Raw genomic sequence first — 22,680 nt, 5'->3', positions numbered from 1 at the left:
CAACTCATTTACTTAAACCGTACTGAAGTTAGTTGCTTTACGTTGCAATTACTGTTCACGCTATTTATATATCTCCTGTTTTGATTGTATTTAGTTCTTTCAATCCTTAACTATTTTGCCTGTTACTCATTTGTTCCAACATACCACTATTCGGCCTGCTTACATTTTTTTAATGTATTTATGACGCATGACTCGAATTGAACAATGCAGTACTCCATCAATGCAGCTGACTGGATGATCCGCGGGAATCTCTAAGGATCGTATCGCTGCAGCATGTATTATATTTTTATTGCAATTTTGTTCATTAAAACTGTCTGTCTGTATGGAAAATTGTCAAGTATGGTATGGAACGATTGACGCGGGTATGGAGTATGGAAAATTCCCATTCCATTCCATACCATACCCTGCCCCTGACAAATGCAGGTCGAAAATATTTGAGTATATTTCAGTATGAATATATTGTTAAATTACATATCCTATTCATCGGATCCTTTGCCAGCATTTACAAATCCTTGACTGCAGAACACTACCAAAACATATTGAGTCATGCGACTGTCACTTACCGTTTATCATGGCTCCAAAATGTTGGAGAAAAATCACAAGTAATGCATTTACACTGGGATAGCAAGACAACAAAAACTCGAGATATGAAACTTTTCTTCATAAAATTTATATTTATTCGATCAGCGGTGCATTCATGCTTGAGCGCCCAATTTCTTTTTAATCTCGGCTATCGCCAAACCGGGGTTCAAGCCTTTCGGACAGGTGGCGGTACAGTTCATGATGGTGTGACATTTAAAAACCGAAAACGGATCATTCAACTTCTCCAAACGCTCCTTCGTGAAGTCATCGCGGCTGTCAATGATCCACCGGTAAGCTTGCATCAACACCGCGGGCCCCAGGTATTTGTCGGAGCCCCACCAATAGCTGGGACAAGACGTAGAACAGCACGCGCACAGGATACATTCGTACAATCCGTCCAGCTTTTGACGGTCTTCGACCGACTGGTAGTTTTCCACGCCTTTTTTGCTTTCATCTTTCTGTTTCAGGTAGGGCTCGATGGACCTGTACTGGGCGTAGAAGTTGTTCATGTCCGGGACCAGGTCCTTGACCACATACATGTGCGGCAATGGATAGATCCTTGTTGTCTTCTTCAAGTTGTCATCAATTTTCCTATATGAGGAAACCGCAAATTTTACATTCCAATGTCTCTGGTCAGAGTCGAGTGATAATTAGGGGTGGGCAATATCTAGTAGGCCTACTTGAGTGATTCGATTCTGAAGCAAGTATCTCTCCCCATGAAGTCACAACAATATGACTCATATTATATGAGCGATGTGGAAAGTTAAAAAATGTACCTTTTATGCGACCTCAAATAATATAATCCCAGTTCTATATCAATTTTTTTCAACCATACCTATTTCATAGCATAAAGTGCCAATGCTGTGGGTTATCACTTCACAGAAATTTTACCTGGTTCCATATTACTGATAGGCCTATATAATTGAAAGTTGTGGAAGTGATTTCAGTTTTCAAGTGAAAACAGGTACGGTACAGAATATTAGGTGACGATAGATAAAACATGCAGCCCACGTGTCTAATGAAGTTCCCATAGTGGCCCACTACCCATTTTGAGTTGGAGAACCCTGATTTTAAATCATTAGCTGACAATATTAGTCAGCAGTGTCAGCACGATTACAAAAACATAGACAAATTTCAAAATTGTCAATCATAAGTGCAATAAAATCAGTAAATGTACTTTCTTCAAAGTGCTAATTTTATACTTGTCTTACTGAGAAATACGCCAAGCTTAATGTTATTTGAGTAAAACACCATAGCATTGTTGGCTACTTCTTATTGCTTCACCATCAGCGAATGTTTTTGTCATTCACATGCGGTATCATTTAGGGTTATACACAGTTCACAAAGTAGCACAAGGCAAGACTGAGAGATATCACACACGACACACTGATCAAGGAAAATTCAATTGAAGATCAGATGATCACAAAATACTCATTTGTTAACTCTTCCTCAAGATTATTTCAAACCACATGTTTCATATCATAAGCATAGAATAAGGATTTGGTTTTTCCTTAAAAGCGCAATGTCAATTTGTACCAAAATCGGCCTCCATTTCTAGTAACAGTCATAATTGAAAGCACTGTTAAGTTAATAGGCCTGATGTTTTACCAGATTCACTGCATTGTTACCTATTGTGTCTAAAATTAGTACAGCATTACAATATAAGGCAGTTTTTCTTAACCTTTTTGACCTCGCGGACCAGTAAAACTACAAAACAGATGTTGCATGACCGGTGAACCTTCAAAAATCAAAATTGACCCAAAATTCAATTATGACAGATGTATGCAATTCCTGCATTTGGAATTGAAATATATAATTCTAGTGTATTTGATGAACGGGCAGAAAACTTGCCACGGACCAGCAGTTTCGAACCACTGATTTCAACATGAGTTGAAATATTAAATAAGCAGCAGTACAGTTGAATCATGGTTCGTGCACCATTATTACTCAACTAAATTGCAGTAGACCAAATAATTTGTATACTCACGAAAGGCATGCGAGTGTATTTCCACCATTGATATTCATAGCACAGGATCCGCAAATACCCTCTCTGCATGACCTTCTAAATGTGAGCGTTGGGTCGATATCATTTTTGATTTTGATCAACGCATCCAACACCATCGGGCCGCAATCATCCAGATCGACATCATAAATTTGCATTACAGGCAATTTTCCTTTGTTTTCGGGGTCCCAACGATAAATCGAAAACTTTTTCATTCTCCGAGCTTGAGTCGCTTCAACTTGAGCAGCGGTAGCCGCTGACCGCACAAAATTGAATGCGAACGGGGTTAGACTCCGGAGTGATTTTCGCAGCACTGTGCGAGAAATTAGTCCGGGAGCCATTACTATTAAATTTACTGCCGTAGTTAGCTGGAACATAAACTGGTAATAGGTAAACTGAATGATTATGATGGAAGATAAAAACGGGTTATCTTGTTATTATGGTTGACGTGACGGCGCTTCTTAGGTAGTTCATGGACATTTCTTGTGACAAATGGTTATGTAATTATGTTATGTTGTCGGTTGTAAAGCCATTCTTCTTCAACCTAACACTACATCATCAGTGATAACCTAATCTGGGGTTGTGAACCTTTTCCGCAATAAATATTATATGATGAGAAATTTCGTGTAGCAGCTCATATTTTACCGTGTAGAATTTGCAGCAAGATACCAACTGCGCTAGAGAGGAGCTACCCAAATGCATACGTATACAGAGCAATATGAACTGAATGCTAGTGACCAGATTAGTATTTGTGGTGAATTGATCACTTCCGCCGAAATCAATTCAAAGAATTTGCGGTGTGCCAGACGATGTAATATGTTGTTTTTCAATTAGCCTGACCTGACCCACTCCCGCGTATTGAAGTCCCAAGCTTACCTAACCCGTACCCCAAAATGTCTGGGAACAACGGAATGATCTCTGTCGGGACTATCTTGTTACGATAAAAATGCAAATGACCACTAATTTGAAGTTTTATGGAGCAAGGCTAATGAAGCGTTTACAATCTAGGGTTACCATACGTCCTATTTTATGAGGATTTTTTTTTGACATTTCTGAAAGTGTCCTCGGACTCGGAGGACGCCCAAATGTCCTCTTTTTTAGAATTTATCTTTATTTTTGAAAATTTTGGATAAATGTATGTTAAAATAAAACTGAGATATAGGAAATCAGTACCCAAGTACAGGTCTTTAGGGAGTTGAGGCAGGAAGTTGACCTATTTTTTCAGTCAATCAACAGAAAATTCAATGACAGTGTGTATTTCTGGAGTCCAGTCGGAAAAATGACCTTTTGTCAGTCAACCCACTACAAACTCACAATAAATTTACCAAATTTTACTCCGGAATTGCAAGTCTGCCAATTTTTCAAAGTGTCCTTTTTTCAGATTCCTAAAATACGGTAACCAGATTACAATTACAATGCAAAAACACATATTTTCCGATCTCCTGGAATAGCCAGTGATAACCCAGCGACCATTCTACTTCGAATGTTCAAACTGAAAAAATCTAATGCACAGAGAAAAGAACATACGGGGATCTATCACTGAAATATTGGAATTTTGTAATATCATACAACATGATTGGCCATGCGAAGAAATGATCGAATTTTTCGTAATTTATAACTGCCCTTCCTGCAGAAACATGCAAAAGATATACTAGACATGTCTTATCCTGCCTCTGCCACAGCGTTCGGAATTCCAAGTCAATGCAGCATTCGTTTGCTTACAGACATCTTCCTTTCTTTTCATTGTATCGCATTTTTTGTGGTGTGTTGAACTCATAAAATTGCTAATAAACCAATGATGATGACATTCCAATATATCTGAACCGAGTTACCATGCAATCCACTGACCAGAGCACTGACACTGACTGACAGGCGACAGCGACCTTTGCTTGGATGCTGGCAGAAATAATGAACGATCATAATATTCCACGCTGATTTATTGTGAGTTCCATTCATATCTAATGAGCACTTGTCCCTTTCTGTCCTGCCAATGAAACTAAAAATACTATAAAACTGATATACCGATGTTTGGGGGTAAAGATTGTTGCGAAGAAATTGTAAAGTTCATTGAAATTAGAAATACAAAAATTTATGTTTATTCCGGTTATAAAATGGTAACAAAAATGACCTTACATAATGTTGTATTACGTCAGTTGTTACGAAATAATACGTCTGTGATGTCAAGAGATAAACAACCGAGTAATATTCATATACCCGAAAGTTTTCGGCTGAACTGAGACCCGTCCGGATTAATCCTCAGCAACTTGAACATTCAAAATAACTCGTTCTATCAACAGTCTGGTGTTTTCAAGGGTCAAGGGCGGCCCTGTGGATACAAACTATGACCATAGTGTCCTATATGGTGTCGACACAAGCAAATCTCACGGCTCAGTGAAATTGTATCACGTCACAATTTTCATTTGGCTACAGGCAATTTGACGGTCATTTTTGACCGGCTTGCCGAGCATTAAATTTGGTGAAACGGGAATCAATCGAAAGCGGACTCTGCACTGATTACGAAAATATAAATTTTATTCCGATCGCGGCCCTGGAACCCCCACAATCAGCCTCGAATCCTTCATTGTTATGGAGATTGGCATTGTTGCGTCCCAATGCCAATCTCTCGTTTCGCCAGACAGCATTGTTGCGTCTCAATGCCAATCTCCATAACAATGAAAAATTCGAGGCTGATTGTGGGGGTTCCAGGGCCGTGAGCGAAATAAAATTTATATTTTCGTAATCAGTGCAGAGTCAGCTTTCGATTGATGCCAGTTTTACCAAATTTAATGCTCGGCAAGCCGGTCAAAAATGACCGTCGAATTGCCTGTAGCCAAATGGAAATTGTGACGTGATACAATTTCACTGAGCCGTGAGATTTGCTTGTGTCGACAGCGACACCATATAGGACACTATGCTATGACTAATTGACTATAACCGCTGTATCAGCTGAGAAGACCTATTCTAGCCACCCGGCAATGACGCAACTTGCGTAATATTTTGGTAAACCGCAGGCTACCTCGGTCAAGACAAGAAAACGGCGTCGTAAATTGCGGACAACCATCCTGCAAGGCGTGTGCTATTCTTACTAACAGCACCGTGATTACAAGAGGCACAAAACCAAAGGCCATTTTAGTCGTAAATCAAGTAATGTCGTATATTTGATTCGCTGTCGAAAATGATGTACGAATGCATGGCACGTTGAAGAGACCGCAGTCATCAACCTCTCGACAAGAAAGTAAATGGTCACCGACATGATGTCTCGAAAGGTAACAAATCATTTTTCCTCTGCTGGGCACTCGGAGAACGAAATGGCAATCAACGTATTGGTCGGGAACATTGAAGACTCTACCCTACGCAAGGCTACTGAGCAAAAATATATTCACAAATTTGATACTTTCCGAAAAGGGCTAAATGTAGGATGTATATCTCGCACTACACCATGAAATTATGGTTACCATACGTCCTCTTTTAAGAGGACTTGTCCTCTATTCTCCATTCTGACTTTTTTGAAACTGTCCTCGGAGGATGCCCAAATGTCCTCTTTTTTGAGAATTCTAGTTAAATATAGGGTAAACTTCGGCCGAGATACAGTAAATCATCACTGAAGTAACACCAGAGGTGGTCAGTAACGAAGTGCTTCTACTTTTTCGAAGTACTCAAGTAGTTTCCCTCTACTTCTGGTACTTACTCAAGTAGATCTGATTTTCGCTACGTCTACTTCTACTTCCTAATATTTTGTGATCTACTTACTTACTTTTCGCTATTTTCAGTTTGTCAAGTAGAAGTAGTTCAATCCTCCAATCAGGAAGATAGCCTGAGGAATTTCGGTGCTGTTTTCACGGAGTATCAACATTTAATTTTCATAAAAGTTAAGTAAAGCCCAGAATTTTCGTCGCGCCTCGCGCGCAGTGGATGCGGAGTAACCATACCAGGCTGATTTAAAAGACGCAAACGATTTCAAATTGGTATTTCTTCACTGGCACATATTTTTTTCCTGCGGGATGGTATTTGTCTTGTGAGGTTCAGATTGCCAAGACAGGAACATTCGGCGCCGGTCATTCAGGCGCCTATAGTATGATTTCACGAAAGTATCGGTGAATATAATTTAGGTAGCGGGTTGATGGCGTGGTTCCGTTCACACCACATTCTCGCCCTTCGCCCATATGAAATATTTCATCGCAGTATATATGACTCATCATAACGTTTGAAACTGATGTTTCGCAATCTAACATTTACTTATCATATCGTAATCTAGCATGTCCATGGCGTGTCCTAATCTGGAAAAGTGGACTCTGACTTTTTTGTTTAGTTTTAGAGCTGTTTTAGCATACCACCTTTGAAACTTTCTAGACTAAAGACATGAAATACATGTTCCGCTTTTGGAAGTAGTATTTATATTTCACTATCAATTCCCAGTATCATATACTTTGAGTTCTAATCAATATCAGTTCTTTTGTCTGGATAACATACAAGTGTAGTAATGCCTTTAATTTCCGGAAATAAAGCTACACAATATGGCATTTTTACGGTCCACCATATTTTTTATTAATGTTTACTAATCGCGCAAAGTGTTTACACCGTATCCTTTACAACTTCTCCGTATTGCTCTTCGACTAAACTACGGGCCTTATAATATGGAGGAGGGCGCCATACCATGATATTTTCTAAAACGTACTGTTCGAGAAAACAGAGGACTGGTATCGCATTTCCACATCAATACTATCATTTTCATCCCATGATGTGGACGAATGCTTATTCTATAGAAAATTGGATACCTCCTGGTATGCATCAATATGAATCAAGCTCGGCACCGTTGGCATTGCTCAATTTGCACCTTTTGACAATCCGTGTGAACGAATTAGGATCGTTTTCACAACTACTTACTTACTTGAGTAGATTTAAAGTCGGTCAATTCTACTTATACTTCAAGTAGTTTTAGGTGGCTTATGAAGAAGTAGGCTACTTCTACTCGTACTTGAGTAGATTTTTTTCTAGCTACTTCTACTTCTACTTGAGTAGCTTTCTTGACTACTTTGACCACCACTGAGTAACACTCAGGCGGCTTTCGGGAGATGAGCCGGAAAGTTGACCTTTTTTTAGTCAACCAACGGAGGATTCAGCAAAAGTGTGAATTTCTGGAGCCGAGCCGGAAAAATGACCTTTTTTTCAGTCAACCAATTTATCATTTTTTTCCGGATTTTACTCCAGTATTGTAAGTCTGAAAAGGTGTCCTCTTTTCAGACTTCCAAAATATGGTAACCCTTCCATGAAATGCTTGACAACTTTTGGGCATTTGATTTAGCCTATAAACACCTTATCGAATCCAATTCTAGGAACACAACTTACCGTATGCATTTCGAACATAAACTTGATATTAGTGTCTATGACGTCATAAAATACGTGACTTTGGAATCTAAAAATTCTTATTCCCTATGATGTCATAATATGCATGCATGTTCAAATAGAAAATCTTTTTGTGTCACATTCGCTTTAACACCTGATGAAGGAGCGGCGCTCCGAAAGCTGGTATAACTAATAAAGTTATACTCATTCGCAAGTGGACGTTAAATAGGGTGTGAAAGCTACCAAGGTGTTACGTTTAATATTATGGAGGTACACACCGCAATTATTACTGTACCGAAAGCTTACCAGTTGCTAGGCTGGCATTGATTATTACAACCCGGTGTCGCAACCTGTTTCAATTCAAATAGAATATATGAAAAATTTGAAGGCTGGACACGTTCTTCATTTATTTAAAAAAGAAGAAAGAACGAGAATAAATAATCCGATGCAGAAACAAATTGGAAATTGAATAAGGATGAAAAGAAACACAGAACGGACGACACGCAGAATTCATGATGATTTCGTTTTCTTCGCTATGCTGCTGTCTTTCTTTGCAAGTATTTCCATATAGGTTTCATTCATCTGAAAAAAAACAGCGCCGTACTTGGTCACGTTTTCAACAATAAATAATCGCACTGCGCGCACGTGATTTTCATAACCGGCTTTGTAGGTTGGTAAATGCACAAGAAAACGCATAGACGTAGATAGCCATTTTTCAGCCTCGTCAATATATTCCGCGACGTACAGTCTAGCGCCAACGTTCCATCCGTTGATCGTGAACCACAGAAGTTCTTGCTCAGGACACAAGTTCTATGAATGAAGATACACGTAGAAATACGAATAACACGGGAAACAAATCTGGACTATATGCCTTCAGAGTATTTCCCGCCAAATGCAGCGCTTCTCGCAGCAATGTTAGAGCTTCGTCGTTGCCCAAGCCGTCGGCGCCCCTTGCTTGCTTCAAGGTCAAGTCTATTAGCGTGCGGTAGAACATACTGAAAAAAAGAAACGGTAGTAGAAGTGGCGTCTCAAATTTCTACTCAATGACAATCAGAGCAATCTTCAAAAATACACTCTATTTCTGTGCTATAATGCATGGCTATTTCGCGCGGTTCGCACGACAATCTCACCTGTAAAGGTGATGCAAATTACCCCGAAAATACATTTTACTTCAAAAACTGTTGGGTAGAAGTGGAAGTACGGGCAAAATCTACTTAATACTTCGAAAAAGTAGTACCTTGTCGCTGACCACCTCTCATTACTACAATACATCCAGAAGGTCAGTAAGTACTCAATAGGGTTGTCCAAAATTTGGAAAATCTCAAAAAAGATGCGTTTCCATGTCTCATTCTGTAGATTATTGATAAAAAAAACGTCAATGAACCTGCAATAAGCTTACAGGAAAGTCGTTAACATTTGTCTAAATGCGTTTGAAAGTAGCTGCCATAATAGTTGGCGTTTTAGCGACCATAGGACGGCGAGAAGACTAGTAATCACGAAATCACGTCTCTTGATTGGTTAATCAGCTATGCTTCAATGATCACGACCACGGCGGCTTGTTGATTATGTGCTTCTACTAGTTCAAAAAGTACGCTAACGGCAATGATGATTATGTAAGCGCATTGTACGTTGGTGATTAAATACTAAAATGAGACACTTGGTCATTGAATTTTTAGTGTTAAAACTAGATAACGATAGGTTCAGAACAACAATACCCTCCTGCAGGCGTGACAGAGATGAAACAGCGAATGCTTGTGAACTTATAGATCCCAGAAATACATATCTGATATGATTGAGATTACGCCAAGTGGTCCTGCTTTTCTGGGTGCAGTGCAGGTAAAGTATATTACTTATCGCCAAGCTGGTGCAGCACACCATGTGAGATGGATTCTGGACACAATCTCGTATGCTCAGAAGATATGTGGGCTGACCAGGTAGCTTACATTGAGACTCTAAAAAAATGTAACTACTGCACCACTTCAATACATTCTTTTTTATGTCCAGTCCATGTCTGGTTTGATTCAAGCATTAGTCGTGATGCAGCCGGTAATGATCTAAAATTCATTATGGACATGCTAAACAATGCAAGCGAACAGTCTTTTTGCTGGTCCTACCTGCATAGTCTATGCTTGCCTTTAAGACCTTTTTCCGGGGCACTTAGACAGCACTCGCGGGTATGATTCATTATGCTGCAAGAATGTGACAAGTGCCAAGCATAAATGTCTGATTCATCCAGCCCGTACAGCTTTTAAGACTTCAACTATATAGGCTACCACGACAAGATGAGATCATACACAGTAGTGTCAAGTTTTATATTTGTATTCAATCATGGAACATCCCCTCTTAAACTAGAAAATCGTTCGCCACTTGCATAAGCGCCCTTGCACTATTTATTCTCGTGTTTTTGTGCTTTCCCTCGATGAAAACAAGGCATACAGGGTACGACGGTTGCCTTCACAATAAGCCATTAAGTCATGTATTTAAAGATTTTGTGAAGCGGCTGTTCTTTGTTCATCACGTATTTCGTCACTCAACATGTTCTGAATTAATCTTAAATCATTATCTGCGGACCATCCTACAATGCGATTACAGAATCACCGCCGTTAGCCGACTCCTTGACCAGCTGATCAGCAAGCCGCCACCGTCGTGATCATTGAAGCATAGCAGATTAGGCAATCAAGCGCCGTGATTTCGTGATTACTAGTCTGCTTGCCGGTCTATGGTCGCTGACACGCCCACTCTACGGCAGCTTCTTTCAACCGCATTTAGACAAATGTTAACGACTTTTCTGTGAGCTTATTGAAGGTTCATTGACGTTTTCTATCTATAATCTATAAAATGAGACATGGATACGCATAAATTTTGAAATTTCCCACATTATGGACAACCCTAGTACTCAAGTATAGGTATTGACTACTTACGTTTATACTTCGACTCAACTGGCCTAGAATACTCACCTCGAAATCACTGTTTCTACATTTGTGCTTCAGTAGCACTTTTCGAAGGTACATTTTCAACTTCAATTTGATATAGTTTTCACATATCTTGAGAATCGCTACTCGTACTTGCCATTGAGTAGAGATATGCAGCGTTACACCCGACTCCTGGTGATGAGAGTCAGTTGAAAAGCTTCGTATGAAGTAAATTTAGCAATGTGAACATGTTTGTTGCAATATTGTAGTTCTGTACTTTATCACAATGTTGTGGTGTTTTTTGAAAGGATGCAATTAAGAACAACAAACTCAATCCAACTTATTACCTGACACGACCCGCTAGCTGCGCCGACAGTTCGTTGTCGCCCCCGCCTTGCGCTCGACCTAACACACGCGATATCGCTTCTCTCAAAACAGCCTTGCACAAGCGCGCGTGACTGGCGGGCGCCTCCAAACACAAAGCCGCCACGGTTTCCAAAGTGTTGACAGTGGCTTGCGGCAATTGCGTGACGGCCTTAACGAGATTTTCCATTGCTCTGTACTTGGCTAATACTGGAAATGTGGCGGTGGGCGACGGCTCGAATGGATTGAGTTTTAAGACGGCTTCCAATTCGTATAGGGATCGTAACAAGACTTCTTTCTCCGCGCGAACGGAAGACTGGTCTTGAAAAGTGGCTAATCTGCTGCTGATACTTTTGTGAAGAGATATCTGCTCCAAAGCAAACCGGATATAGGTCTCCTGTGTAAAGATAGAAGGCGGTGATCACTGATCAGTGACGTAGTACTGAAACTTTTTCGGAGTATGTAGGCTGAGTAGGTTTTGCCTATTTGGACTGCTTACTCGAGGGGTCACATTTTCAGGCTACTGCAGAATTTTCTGGGAAAACAACTTCACTTTTTACTCTTTCGATGTTGAATAAGTTCCTCATGGTACAAAATTTGAATATCGCAAAGAACAACACATTCATATTAGCAATTTATTCACTCTAAGGCCAAGCTATTCAACTGACACTCACCGGGAGCGGCCGTCAGTAAATACGGGGATTGCAAATCGAAATTTAACATGAAAAGATGAAATAGGCTTTTGTAAAGTGAAAAGTAGTTTTGGAATGCTTTCGTTACTTTTGTGAGTGGAAAATAGTCATAATAGGGTTACCATACGTCCTCCTTTAGGAGGATTTGTCCTCTTTTTTCGGGTTTTTGAAAATGTCCTCCGAGGACGCCTAAATGCCCTCCTTTTTGAGACTTTGTCCTGTTTTTGAGGAATTTTGGTCAAATTCATAGCAAAATTCGACTGAAATGCCGGAAATCAGCACCGAAATGACACTCCCACTGGTATTTCGGGGGCTGAGAGAAAAGTTGGCCTTTTTTTCAGTCAACCACCAGATAAAGTGAAGGAAAAAACAGTATTTTGGTCGCTTAACGAGAAAATTGAATTTTTTTTGGTCAACCGAGTACGAAGTGGAAAAAATTTACAATTTTTTCGGTATTTTCCATCGGTATTCAAAGTTTGAAAATTTCCTTCTTTCACTCGAAGTATGTTTGACTTAGAAATCGCTACTTCTACTTGTAATCGAGTAGAAATTCAGGGAGTTACTTCGTCTTGAGTACTCTATTACAATGACGTGGCTAAAATGCTTTCCAAGTGTGCGCCTCGTCGTCCATTGTGACGTCATATTTCCACTATTATCACAATTCACGGCGTCATGTGATTGTTGCGAAAATTCTCCCCTCCAAAAGTCTCACCCCGGCTATTACGTTTTCACTCTGGCTCTATATCATCGACTACCTCACCGCCGCTAAGCAACATGAACTAAACTGAAGATCTCTGTCTGTTACCATGTCGTTGCAACTTTCAGACTTCCTCGCTATGTCTAAGGAGGCAGCGCACGACATAAGAAGGCATGTCTTCTGTCGGGTCAGAACGGCGTTGTCTTCTTGTAGCAGACAAAGAAACTAAAATGAAAAAGTCATGATGTGTGATGACTGTTACGGAGGGTGCCAGCCAGGAAAATTTAATTGCCAGTGAAGAAATACCAATTTAAAATCGTGTATGCCTCTTTTAGTTTAGTACGTTTGGGCGATTTCAATATCTTTTGACATAGCAGACAGGAGGTCACGAAACAACATCATGTACTGAAGTTATTATACCGCCCGAATACGTTTATTGTTTAATTATTATTGACGGGCCCTACAGTTTCCAAGACACCACATTCAGATCTACCGGGAAATATGATTACGTGAGAAGGGAGGATAAAAATTGATAGCAACATATATGCGATTCCCGATCGTATTGGCCGATTCAGTTCAGTTTGGTCTATCACCATATGGGAGGCCAAGTCCAACGTTCTTTTTTTGTGGGGCTGACGAAGTGCTGTTCCGGTCCTGTGTATTAATTACTAAAGTAGTAACGTTTTCAGACTACTTCCACTTAACAAATTTCAGTTTTGAGCTAAAATAGACCTATACTATTTATTTTTATTTATTTGGTAATCCCAATTTGTACTTGTAATTTAGTGGAAAATGACGGCGTTACTTCGACTTGAGTACCAACGCTCACTACTTTGATCACCTCTGAAAAAAGTCCAGGTGTTTAGTCGCCGCGAAAAGTGTTTGACACTCGGTGGCAATAGCAACCTACTGTAATTTACAGATAACTATCCTACGGATAGATATCTATAAATAATTGCAGGCTTCACATCACAACAACGCGTTCACCGCTAAATGAATTACTGGTTACGTCATAATCGAAATCTCGAAAGGAGACCGATTTTTACTATCCTCTCACCAACGCGCCCGTCCGATAAATGCCGCTGTAATATTAAACGCGGGAATTCACATTCTTACTCTGTAGCAAAAGTGAAACACCTTTCTCATCACACGGGGAAAAGTTTGGGCTTCGATCGCCAAGTTCCAACCTGAAATATCGATATTCGGTATTCGAAAAACACGGCATATTGGAAACAGCTCAAATGAATACCGTATACTTAAGAATAATAGCAAAATACGGCGGCAGCAGGGTAGGGGACTTCAACCACGCCGATCACCGAACCCTAATTGCAAATCACCCTCAACAACAGATACCCCCCGCACACTGAAACAACCGTTCAAGTAATCTTATGGTGAGGTTGTAATACCCTTTCTCTGAAAATAAACTAACAATAAGTCTGCGGTCGAGATTACCGGACCACCATCTGTCATATTCGACTATAGGCCCACCGACACGTGCCACTGCATTTTCATTCTTTTTATGTTTTCTTGTCTTACTTTTGATTCAGTGTACATGCGTTTTATTTACATGTTCTACGCCCAGGTGGGTGTCTGATAGAAAGACTGCTTTAAGTCGTTTCGACTTCTTCCTATCTTGTCATTTTTTCGAAATGTGGTTGTGCTTTGAAATGATATAAACTTAACTTTTTAATAGTAGTATTTACGAGTACTTCACTAAACTTTCATTATGCATACGTCTACGATGGCGTGATCATATAAGCCTTCGATAATGTCACGAAAATTATTACACGTCCAAAAGAAGCACCAATAGATACTGGTAGTACGGTATTTACATATTTTCATGAACCAATCCGCTTCGTCTCCTATCATCTCTTTGGTACACCCGTCCTGATCAGTCTGTGACGACACAACAGTCTCTCGCCTGCTTTCCACTTCCGCCTCGTTCAAGGGATTTTTTGAAATATCTTCCAGGACCTAGAGATTAGGTTCATACTATACACGTTAAAATCGTGCGAATCTCATTACAAATGAAGCGCGATACTTTAGAGATGTGCGAGGTGAAGTATGTAGAGCGAGTTGAAGAACGGATGGATTTACCCTACCTTCAACGCCTCCTGAGCCACATCGCAAGCTCTAACCAGAATAGCGTTCTCTTCGGGGACATCTGTCACGGACGTGGCATCGCCTGCTTGTCCAAGTACCAGCCGGATTACGCACCTACAACACGCGCGTGTGCGACAAAATTATCACAGATATAGACATCAGACAAAATATTTTCAGTTTTGATCACGGGCAATACAAAGTGACTTCATGCGCGATCCCGTTGTTTCGTCACAAACGCGATACGACCGCGTCGTTTCGAAATAAAACTTTGGATTTGTCCTATGACCTATGTTATATCAGCGGCTCAATCTCGTCAACTCGACGAGTTTTCGCGAGCCTTTATAAAGAGTATATATAAACCGATCGTTCTTAACCTTTACTAACCTGGCAAACCCTCCCGCTTATCTGCAAGCATTCGACGGAAACAATTTACTACATACACATATAATATACATTTCTATAGAAAACTGGTGCAGAAAACGAACAGTGCATCAACAAGAGCGTTAAATGAACAAAACAAATGAAATAATTGAAACACAGATATGCCTTCGGCAATAAAAGTGAACATGGCGTCATTACAATTACTGGGTCATCTGGAATGCTCATGACACCAATCGTGTATGCGTGTTATAGAATTCAGACTTGGCTGGCAGTGACCACATATCTCATAGCGATCGATTGCCTGATCGACATCTCAGACTAATTTAGTCACATGCTGCTTCACCCGTTCAGAAGACAGAGATATGCGTCCACATTGACTTGCACAGTGACATTGAAATTCGGGCGCTTCTACGATATACCCCCGACCCCAAGATCAAACATATCAAAATTTATAAACGAAAAAATAAATTCTTTTTCGTGCTTGGATTGGGATTGGAGTTGTGGGTGCTGGATATTAGGGTCGGAAGCGGGTTAGGGTTGTGGTTAGGGTTGTGGTTAGGGTATCCCAATATTAGGGTTGTGGGTGGGAGATATTAGGGTTGTGGGTAAGGGATATTACATATTAGGGTTGTGAGTGGGAGATATTAGGGTTGTGGGTGAGGGATATTAGGGTTATGAGTGGGAGATATTAGGGTTGTGGGGGAGGGATATTAGGGTTGTGAGTGTGAGATAATAGGGTTGTGGGGGAGGGATATTAGGGTTGTGAGTGGGAGATATTAGGGTTGGAGGATGACGGATTTTAGGGTTGGGAGTTTCGGACGTTAGTTCGGAGATTTTACCACCCCTCACGGCCAACCCTAATATATTTCATTCACACAACCCTGACATCTGTCATCCCCTAACCCTAATATTCCGTACCCAACACGAAAAAAAAAATATTTTTCCGTTTATAAATTTTGGCATGTTTGATTTCTGGGGTATATCGAAGAAGCGCCGAAATCCGTATAAAACATTCTGAAGAGCATGCGTATTATAATGGGATTAGGATAGACTGAAAGAAACTCACTTCAAAGCCAGCACTTTGGCGCTTCTGTTCGAGGTCGTCTTCTGGACCGCGTCCAACGCCTTCAGCGCTACCGGGAACCTTTCTTTTTCGAACGCGATTTGCGCGCACTGACACACCAAGCCGTGAATCTGCGTGTCCGAGTTCTCCGACCTTTCAGAAGCCTTGGCGACGCGGTCTATTCTGCTGATAGCCTCCTTTTCGTTTCCTTGGTGCAAGGCAACCGTGAAGAGTGCGAAGTCGGAGCGAGGGTTATCTGGTTGCAGCTTCGAGGCCTCGGTCGCTGACTCTGAGGCCTGATATGAAGAGATTGGCAGGGATGTAGGCAAAGGTTGAACTGTCGGATTTAGCTCATTTGGATCTTGTAAAGTAGAAAATAGTACGGGGATAAGTTTGGATCAATTGCCATTGGTATCGCGTAAGTGTAAGATATCTGCTGAACTGACTTGAGTACTTATCGAATCTTTCATTTTTGACTTCACTGGAAGTAGATTTGGCATATCTTGCGAATCACTACTTCTACTTGTAATTAAGTAGAGACTTACAGCATTCCTTAGGCTTAGATTCTTAGACTCACGGTTGTAATGACTCGAATCGCAATTTTTCGGTGACTCGAATCGACTCAAGTGACTTTGTGCATTGACTCGATTTGTAATCGAGTCACGTGATTCGAGAAATTCCATATGACTAATTGATTCCGGTCAAATATTTCGATAGCCTTTCCCCGGTGTAGGGTATTTTATATGTTTTAACGGACATGTTGACAGTCAGAAAAATGAGAATAATATGAATGCGAGAAATTCGATATCATATCAAGAGCTGAAAAACGTGAATGACAAACACTATGGGCATGGCTATGACTCGGACTCGACCATTTCAACCCTGACTTGGGCTTGTTGTTTGTTTGTGGTATACATAGCGTTTTTCGACTACAATGGTCATTTACAGCAGGTCGATATTCTTTATTATGATTCCGTATCTGCCGAATTGTAGCACGGTCCACTTCTAGGATTTTATCAAGACACCTTTCATAGACGAATCGGATGGCGAACCTAGATAAACCGACAGTGCTTAGGAAGGGATTCTGGTGTCGACCTCGGACTGGTGTTGTAGCTGCGGATCGTACCAGTAGGCCAACGCTATCTCATCACGACTCAAAAAGTCAAAACTATAAAAGTGAGATTGATTTGTGACTCGGAACCTGTGACTTGGTTACAACCCTGCTTCAAGTTCGATACACCTGATTAGCAAGGCTGACTACATTGAACACCCCTGGAATGATCATTTCCCAAAATATGACGCGCGATCCACTGAGAAATCCCCGAGGATTGGACAATTCTGGTTTAATGAGACTTTTATGTAATACCGGTCACAATAAGCCGGTATAGGGTTCACCTCTTCAATTCTTCCCAAAGACAGCAAACATGAAGTGCGATTGCGCAGCAGCTTGGCGATGTTCGTGGTGACATCGGGCGTATTACCCGCCGCCTGCCCGCACAGCCTGTAAAACTTCAGTGACAGATCGCACCAAGTCAAAAGAGCGTCCTTGTTACCTTCGAAAACGAAAGGCGAGCGGTTACGCGAGATGGTGTCAAAGACGTGCGTAGCGTGAGAAAGCGATGATCTCGTCTATAAGCCTAGGTGGGTGTCTGATTTCAAAGACTGTTTCATGTCATTTTGACAACTTCCTATCTTTTCATTGTATTGCAATCTTGTGGTGTTTTCGACAGGATAAAATTTTAAATAATAAACTCGAAGTTTGACATTGCAACGTCACATATGATTGGTGGAAATGTGTTACCGTTTGTGGAAGTACTTAAATGCGATTTTAGCAGTACAGACTGCAGATATTGGGGTTTTATTTTTTTCCATAATTTTATTATTTTATTGCTATATTGAAGTTCTTATAAATCCGTTAACCAAAATTGCCACAGCATTGCGGATTTCATTTTGAAAACCGATTATGGATGTGATTTATAGATGTAACATTAGCATATGAGAAGATTTTGCTGATTTGCAAAGGGTTCATGTTCTTGACTACCTCCACTTGTGCTTGATCAATTATTTACGCAAAGGTTCCCATTTTGAAAAATGCAGATATTGAAAACGTTAGGACGAAATTCTAAAAAGAGAACGCGTGAAATAGTCAATGTATCACGGTATCTAAGTATATATTCCAAGATCGCACCTTTTCGTGGAGTCATTTGTCAGTTTTTGCTAGTCACGAAGTTGACAAATTCGAAAATAGTCCCCACCGAATAATTGAACCAAATGTTCTATATTCAGACGTGTCGACTTGAAGCAGTTTTGAAGTGTTTTGGCAGCCGCTATAATTGTACTTGAGTTGAATTCATGGCGTTACTTCTAATTCTACTTGAGTAGCAACGCTGACTACATTGACGACTTCTGCAAGTGAATTGGATGTAGCTTTCAATATAGAATCAGATATATTGGCCTGTCACCCATGCTATGTCCGAAACCATAGTCGCTTAGCCACTGCCAACCTAAGAATTAAGTTATTATCAAAATTAGTATCCATACCCTTCTCTTCGCAAACCTCGGCTCTCTTCCATAATATCAATTGAATGCACATTCTCGATTGCTGGTCCAGCCTCCGTATGATATCCGTACCTGCGATAAGTACATAGCAAAGCAAGCCAAATAGATCCAGCATGGATGAATTCGGGATGGCCAATTGCCATATATCCACAACATATAGATATCAATTACCACGAGTGAAACGCTGTGTCAAACTAAATTCACGTGTTACTAACGGTATTCCAGCGGAGCGGAGAAATCGAGGTACCACGCACACCAAACTTTGAATCACCAACATATTAGGCTACATATAGGTTGTCGGCAACGAAGTACTTCTACTTTTACCTGTACTCAAGTGGGTTTTCCTGCTTGCACTACTTTCCCAAGTGCTTGTGGTTAAGAATACTTCCACTTCTACTTGAACAGTTTTTAGGCAAAATTACTCACTTCTAGCACTTTAGATATTGAAAAGCATAATCAGTTTGTGATGAGTTTGCAACACTTTCACGCATGAAATTGTTATAAAAACCGCACAGATTTACGAAAACTGCACCTGTGTATTTGTAGTGGCATTACTCATTTCGAGTCTGTCGCGAAATCACACTCTGCAATTTCGAAGTATGCCACCACCGTTGGTTATCTCCTAAAAGTATGCGACCCTTCAAGCCAATCTACGATTGAATCTAGTTTCTTGAGCAGTTTTCAGCAATTCCATTATCTATTTCCACTCCAAGTACTTTTGACACGGTTGCGTCAATCCCAGTGAAGAAGCACTGCGTGCCTTAATTGTGTTACCTCGTAAGAATTCGCGGGTGTATTGAACAGCTTCCGCCGGTTCCAACCGCTCCATGTTGTACTCGAACCGTTTGGAGTAAACGCGCGGCACTTGAGGCGAGTTCGAGTGCTTTTCGGCGAGGGTGTCCATCACTCTCTCGCAAAGAACCAGTCTGCAGACACCCGAAAAAGCGACACGGGTCATTCCGAGGCGATCGGATAATATGAGACAGAAACAACGTGACAATAAAAGTATACAGCTGTAATCGGAAATCGTGTATTTCGCCGATTTTCACATTGGCGTAGGGTGCACAACACGTAAATAGCACTTTCTGGAGCTTTGCTGTGCTTTCAGACGCATGGTATCAGGTAAAAACTAATCCTTACGAAGATATCCGGATCGTGGAATGGGACCACACCAATACGAAATTAGGTAGTACATACACGTTAAGAAAACCCAATACACCCCTGCGATATATCTCCGTGAGAATTGGTGTATTTGGCTCGTTTTCACCCTTGGAATGTCTGTGATAGCAAAAATTGGTACCAAAAGGTGCCAATGCCCTGATACACCAATTTCGCGCCAACACATTTACAGTGATAGCATGAATGTTCTCAATAACGCAGAAGGGGCCCGTATCGTCTTCCATTTAAACGAAAATGAAATGCTTGCAGTGTTGCTTAGGCATCAATGGCATCGAAGCAATAACATTAATATCTCACTATTTATTACGATTCACCATCAGAATTGTAATGTATACATTGTATAGTCATAGTCACAGAAAGTCGACGACACGAAAATGTTTACAATCGAAAATACAGCGCGTCAAGAAACATCATTCACCGCATCTTGCTTACAGTTCTGATCGAGTCCTTGATAATTGTCAATGATATTGATCACACCATTCGAGAAAATACTCAAAGTTTGTGTAGGCGTTGTAATCGACAAAGAACAAGCAGCCAATGTTGTATATATACCTCCCGTTGTCGTTGAAATATCGACAACAAGCGAGTCCCAAATCAATAGTAGTTTCGCCGAGAGCGAGAAATTCTTTCACAACAGGGTCTATCTCTTCGTTGGGAACATCGCTGTTGCGGGCGAGAATCTTCAGCCTGAACAATTTGTTTTCGGAGTTTCACGGACAAACAACGAACGTAACGAATTGCGTATACTTAAGATGTATTGGACACTCGATGGCCTTGCTACCGAATACGATTGTTTGCATGGATAGACTGACACAACGAGGTTTGATATCATTTCAAATAAGTTCCTAATGATTCTGAAAAATGGCCTTTAGCAGGTTGACGGCATAATATATAACAGGACATATACGCTTATACCAAAGTATTGCTAAATTGGCGATTAAAATTTGCTTAGGTTCACTAACCCGCATCCGATTCCTGCGCCCATAGAACCGCAAGAAAACCATTGAGATTATAACGCTATAACCCGACTCCGAGGCATGGACTGTATGTCTGTATGCAGTAGTTACCGCATCGAAAATTCTTTTGAACGGACCCTGATGACCTGGATACCAACACAGCCTCAATTCTTGGGAATAAATATCTCACTATTTGTGCGGTTTGGAAATTTAAAAGCATTTTTAATCCGCCAAGCCTACGCCTTTTGTCGGCTCGAGGTTTTATGATGCTCTGTTGCGAATAGAGTACAAAGCTTCAGATCGGCTCATGCGCTTTATCCAAGTTGTAATATTATGATTATTGTTATTGTCATTTTGAAATCGACTATATAGATCCCACTACGCAAGTGCAAACATGGAAAGTCTCTTTACGGGAGTTGTCAAGTGCGGAACCACGATGAACTAAATCGTAAACAGCGTACGCCCACGATCCGCCTTATACAATAAATACGACTGTGACATATGAGCCATGGACATAATAGCATGTGATACTGGAACATGTGGGTTAAAATTAGTGTTCGGTTTTGGTTAGGGGTAATTTTGGGGTTAGGACTTGATTTGGCCTTTTAAAGTCACATGCTCACAAGTGTCGCGTGCTCAACTGTCGTCTTCCATTGTGACGCATTCTAAAATGTCAGGTACCATCGTTTATATCTAATAGGGCGATTTTTACGTAAAAATGGAAGATTTTGACCTTAAAAAACTTCATTTTGACAAAATTTTGACCTCATATATGTAAACTAGGTATTTTCGCACATAATGTTAGAATTGATCTTCAATTCTGGTTGGAACTGTTTGTCCTTACAAAGTATTTTGGCTTGAAAAACTTTTTGGACTTAAAAACTGACAAATTTTGATGTGAAAAAACTTTACACAACGTAATTTGGACCTCTGAAGAATTCCAGTAGTTACATCACGCATTATGGTATAGAAATAATTAAGATTTGTTGTGGTACAACAAAAGATACTTTCCTACATTCTCTGGTTGAAAGTGTCTGTCCTTACCAAGTAGCTTGCAAAGAATGGAGAAAGAAAGTTCAACAGCAGCGGTTGGCTGGCAACACCGAAGTTATGCGTACACAGCTGGTGACAAACCGTGTTGCTTCATACTGACAACGTTGTCTATATCGCAATTTGTCATCATGCGCTTCTTGACATAAGAATCAATGCCCACGTATAGTCCTGCTTCAGTAGGATATTGCGGCACGTTTAGTGCGCAATGAGCATAAATCCATGTCAACCTATCTGTTTCATTTGACCGTTTATGTTTCACAATGAGCAGACAATGGGCCGACTACAACGATAGGCCTGTAAAGTAGGCTATACAAGCAGAAAAACTGTGACTTTGAAAGCAAGTTTAACAATTTGTTGACCTAACACTATAATCTTGACAAAATTTTGACTTATTTTGACATTTCAAAAAATATCGCCCTAGTTATCACAATATCTTCTATTCGTGACGTGTGATGTAGATTATAGCAAGAATCGGGAAACATGTCGATTTCGTATTTTATCTAACCAATATTAAGCCAGGGGGCAGGTGATTGGAACGATCTCCTGCCCAAGATTGAGCCAGTGTTATTACCCCCACTCTTACCCAAGTAGGCTATACTTTACCCGGTGAAGTCTTCAAGGTAGTCGTCATAAACGGGCAAAAAAGATCGAGGTATCAATAAGATAGTGTAGTGACGTATGTAGTGGCATACCAACACCGCGCGGATCCCCACAATACAATTCAAGAAAATGCATCTCTAATATGACATCACGCGGTATCGATGTCAATGACTACAATGACGTGTAAAGTACGGC

The 22,680-nt window shown here is 40.6% G+C and overlaps 2 protein-coding genes across 3 annotated transcripts in view; both read right to left on the bottom strand.

Annotated features, from left to right (window-relative positions):
- Positions 1-654: 654 nt before the first annotated feature.
- On the bottom strand, positions 655-2,990 carry LOC145443169 (succinate dehydrogenase [ubiquinone] iron-sulfur subunit, mitochondrial-like). The gene is made up of 2 exons (XM_080321160.1): positions 2,570-2,990; positions 655-1,173 (listed from the first exon to the last, which is right to left on the bottom strand). Exons 1-2 carry the CDS (start codon positions 2,959-2,961, stop codon positions 696-698), a joined length of 870 nt encoding a protein of 289 aa, XP_080177286.1. The 5' UTR covers positions 2,962-2,990; the 3' UTR covers positions 655-695.
- A 5,325-nt stretch (positions 2,991-8,315) lies between these two features.
- The window catches only part of LOC145443788 (testis-expressed protein 11-like), a 44,856-nt gene continuing 30,491 nt past the window's right edge, over positions 8,316-22,680 (bottom strand). For both annotated transcript variants that reach the window (XM_080321741.1, XM_080321742.1), the window contains exons 8-20: positions 20,429-20,563; positions 19,472-19,623; positions 18,680-18,769; positions 17,534-17,691; positions 16,142-16,434; positions 14,694-14,808; positions 14,424-14,565; positions 13,708-13,778; positions 12,700-12,816; positions 11,187-11,599; positions 8,799-8,922; positions 8,573-8,737; positions 8,316-8,509 (exon numbers count right to left, since the gene is read on the bottom strand). In XM_080321741.1, the coding sequence (XP_080177867.1) occupies positions 8,438-8,509; positions 8,573-8,737; positions 8,799-8,922; positions 11,187-11,599; positions 12,700-12,816; positions 13,708-13,778; positions 14,424-14,565; positions 14,694-14,808; positions 16,142-16,434; positions 17,534-17,691; positions 18,680-18,769; positions 19,472-19,623; positions 20,429-20,563 (2,047 nt within the window). In that variant the 3' untranslated portion in view covers positions 8,316-8,437. The remainder of the gene's footprint in view (positions 8,510-8,572; positions 8,738-8,798; positions 8,923-11,186; positions 11,600-12,699; positions 12,817-13,707; positions 13,779-14,423; positions 14,566-14,693; positions 14,809-16,141; positions 16,435-17,533; positions 17,692-18,679; positions 18,770-19,471; positions 19,624-20,428; positions 20,564-22,680) is intronic.

Source organism: Botryllus schlosseri, chromosome 7 (assembly GCF_051294905.1).
Source record: "Botryllus schlosseri isolate E-star chromosome 7, Bs_hap1, whole genome shotgun sequence".
NCBI lineage: Eukaryota > Metazoa > Chordata > Ascidiacea > Stolidobranchia > Styelidae > Botryllus > Botryllus schlosseri.
Note: the sequence above shows the minus strand (reverse complement) of the source record. Positions and strands in the feature narration are given on the sequence as shown.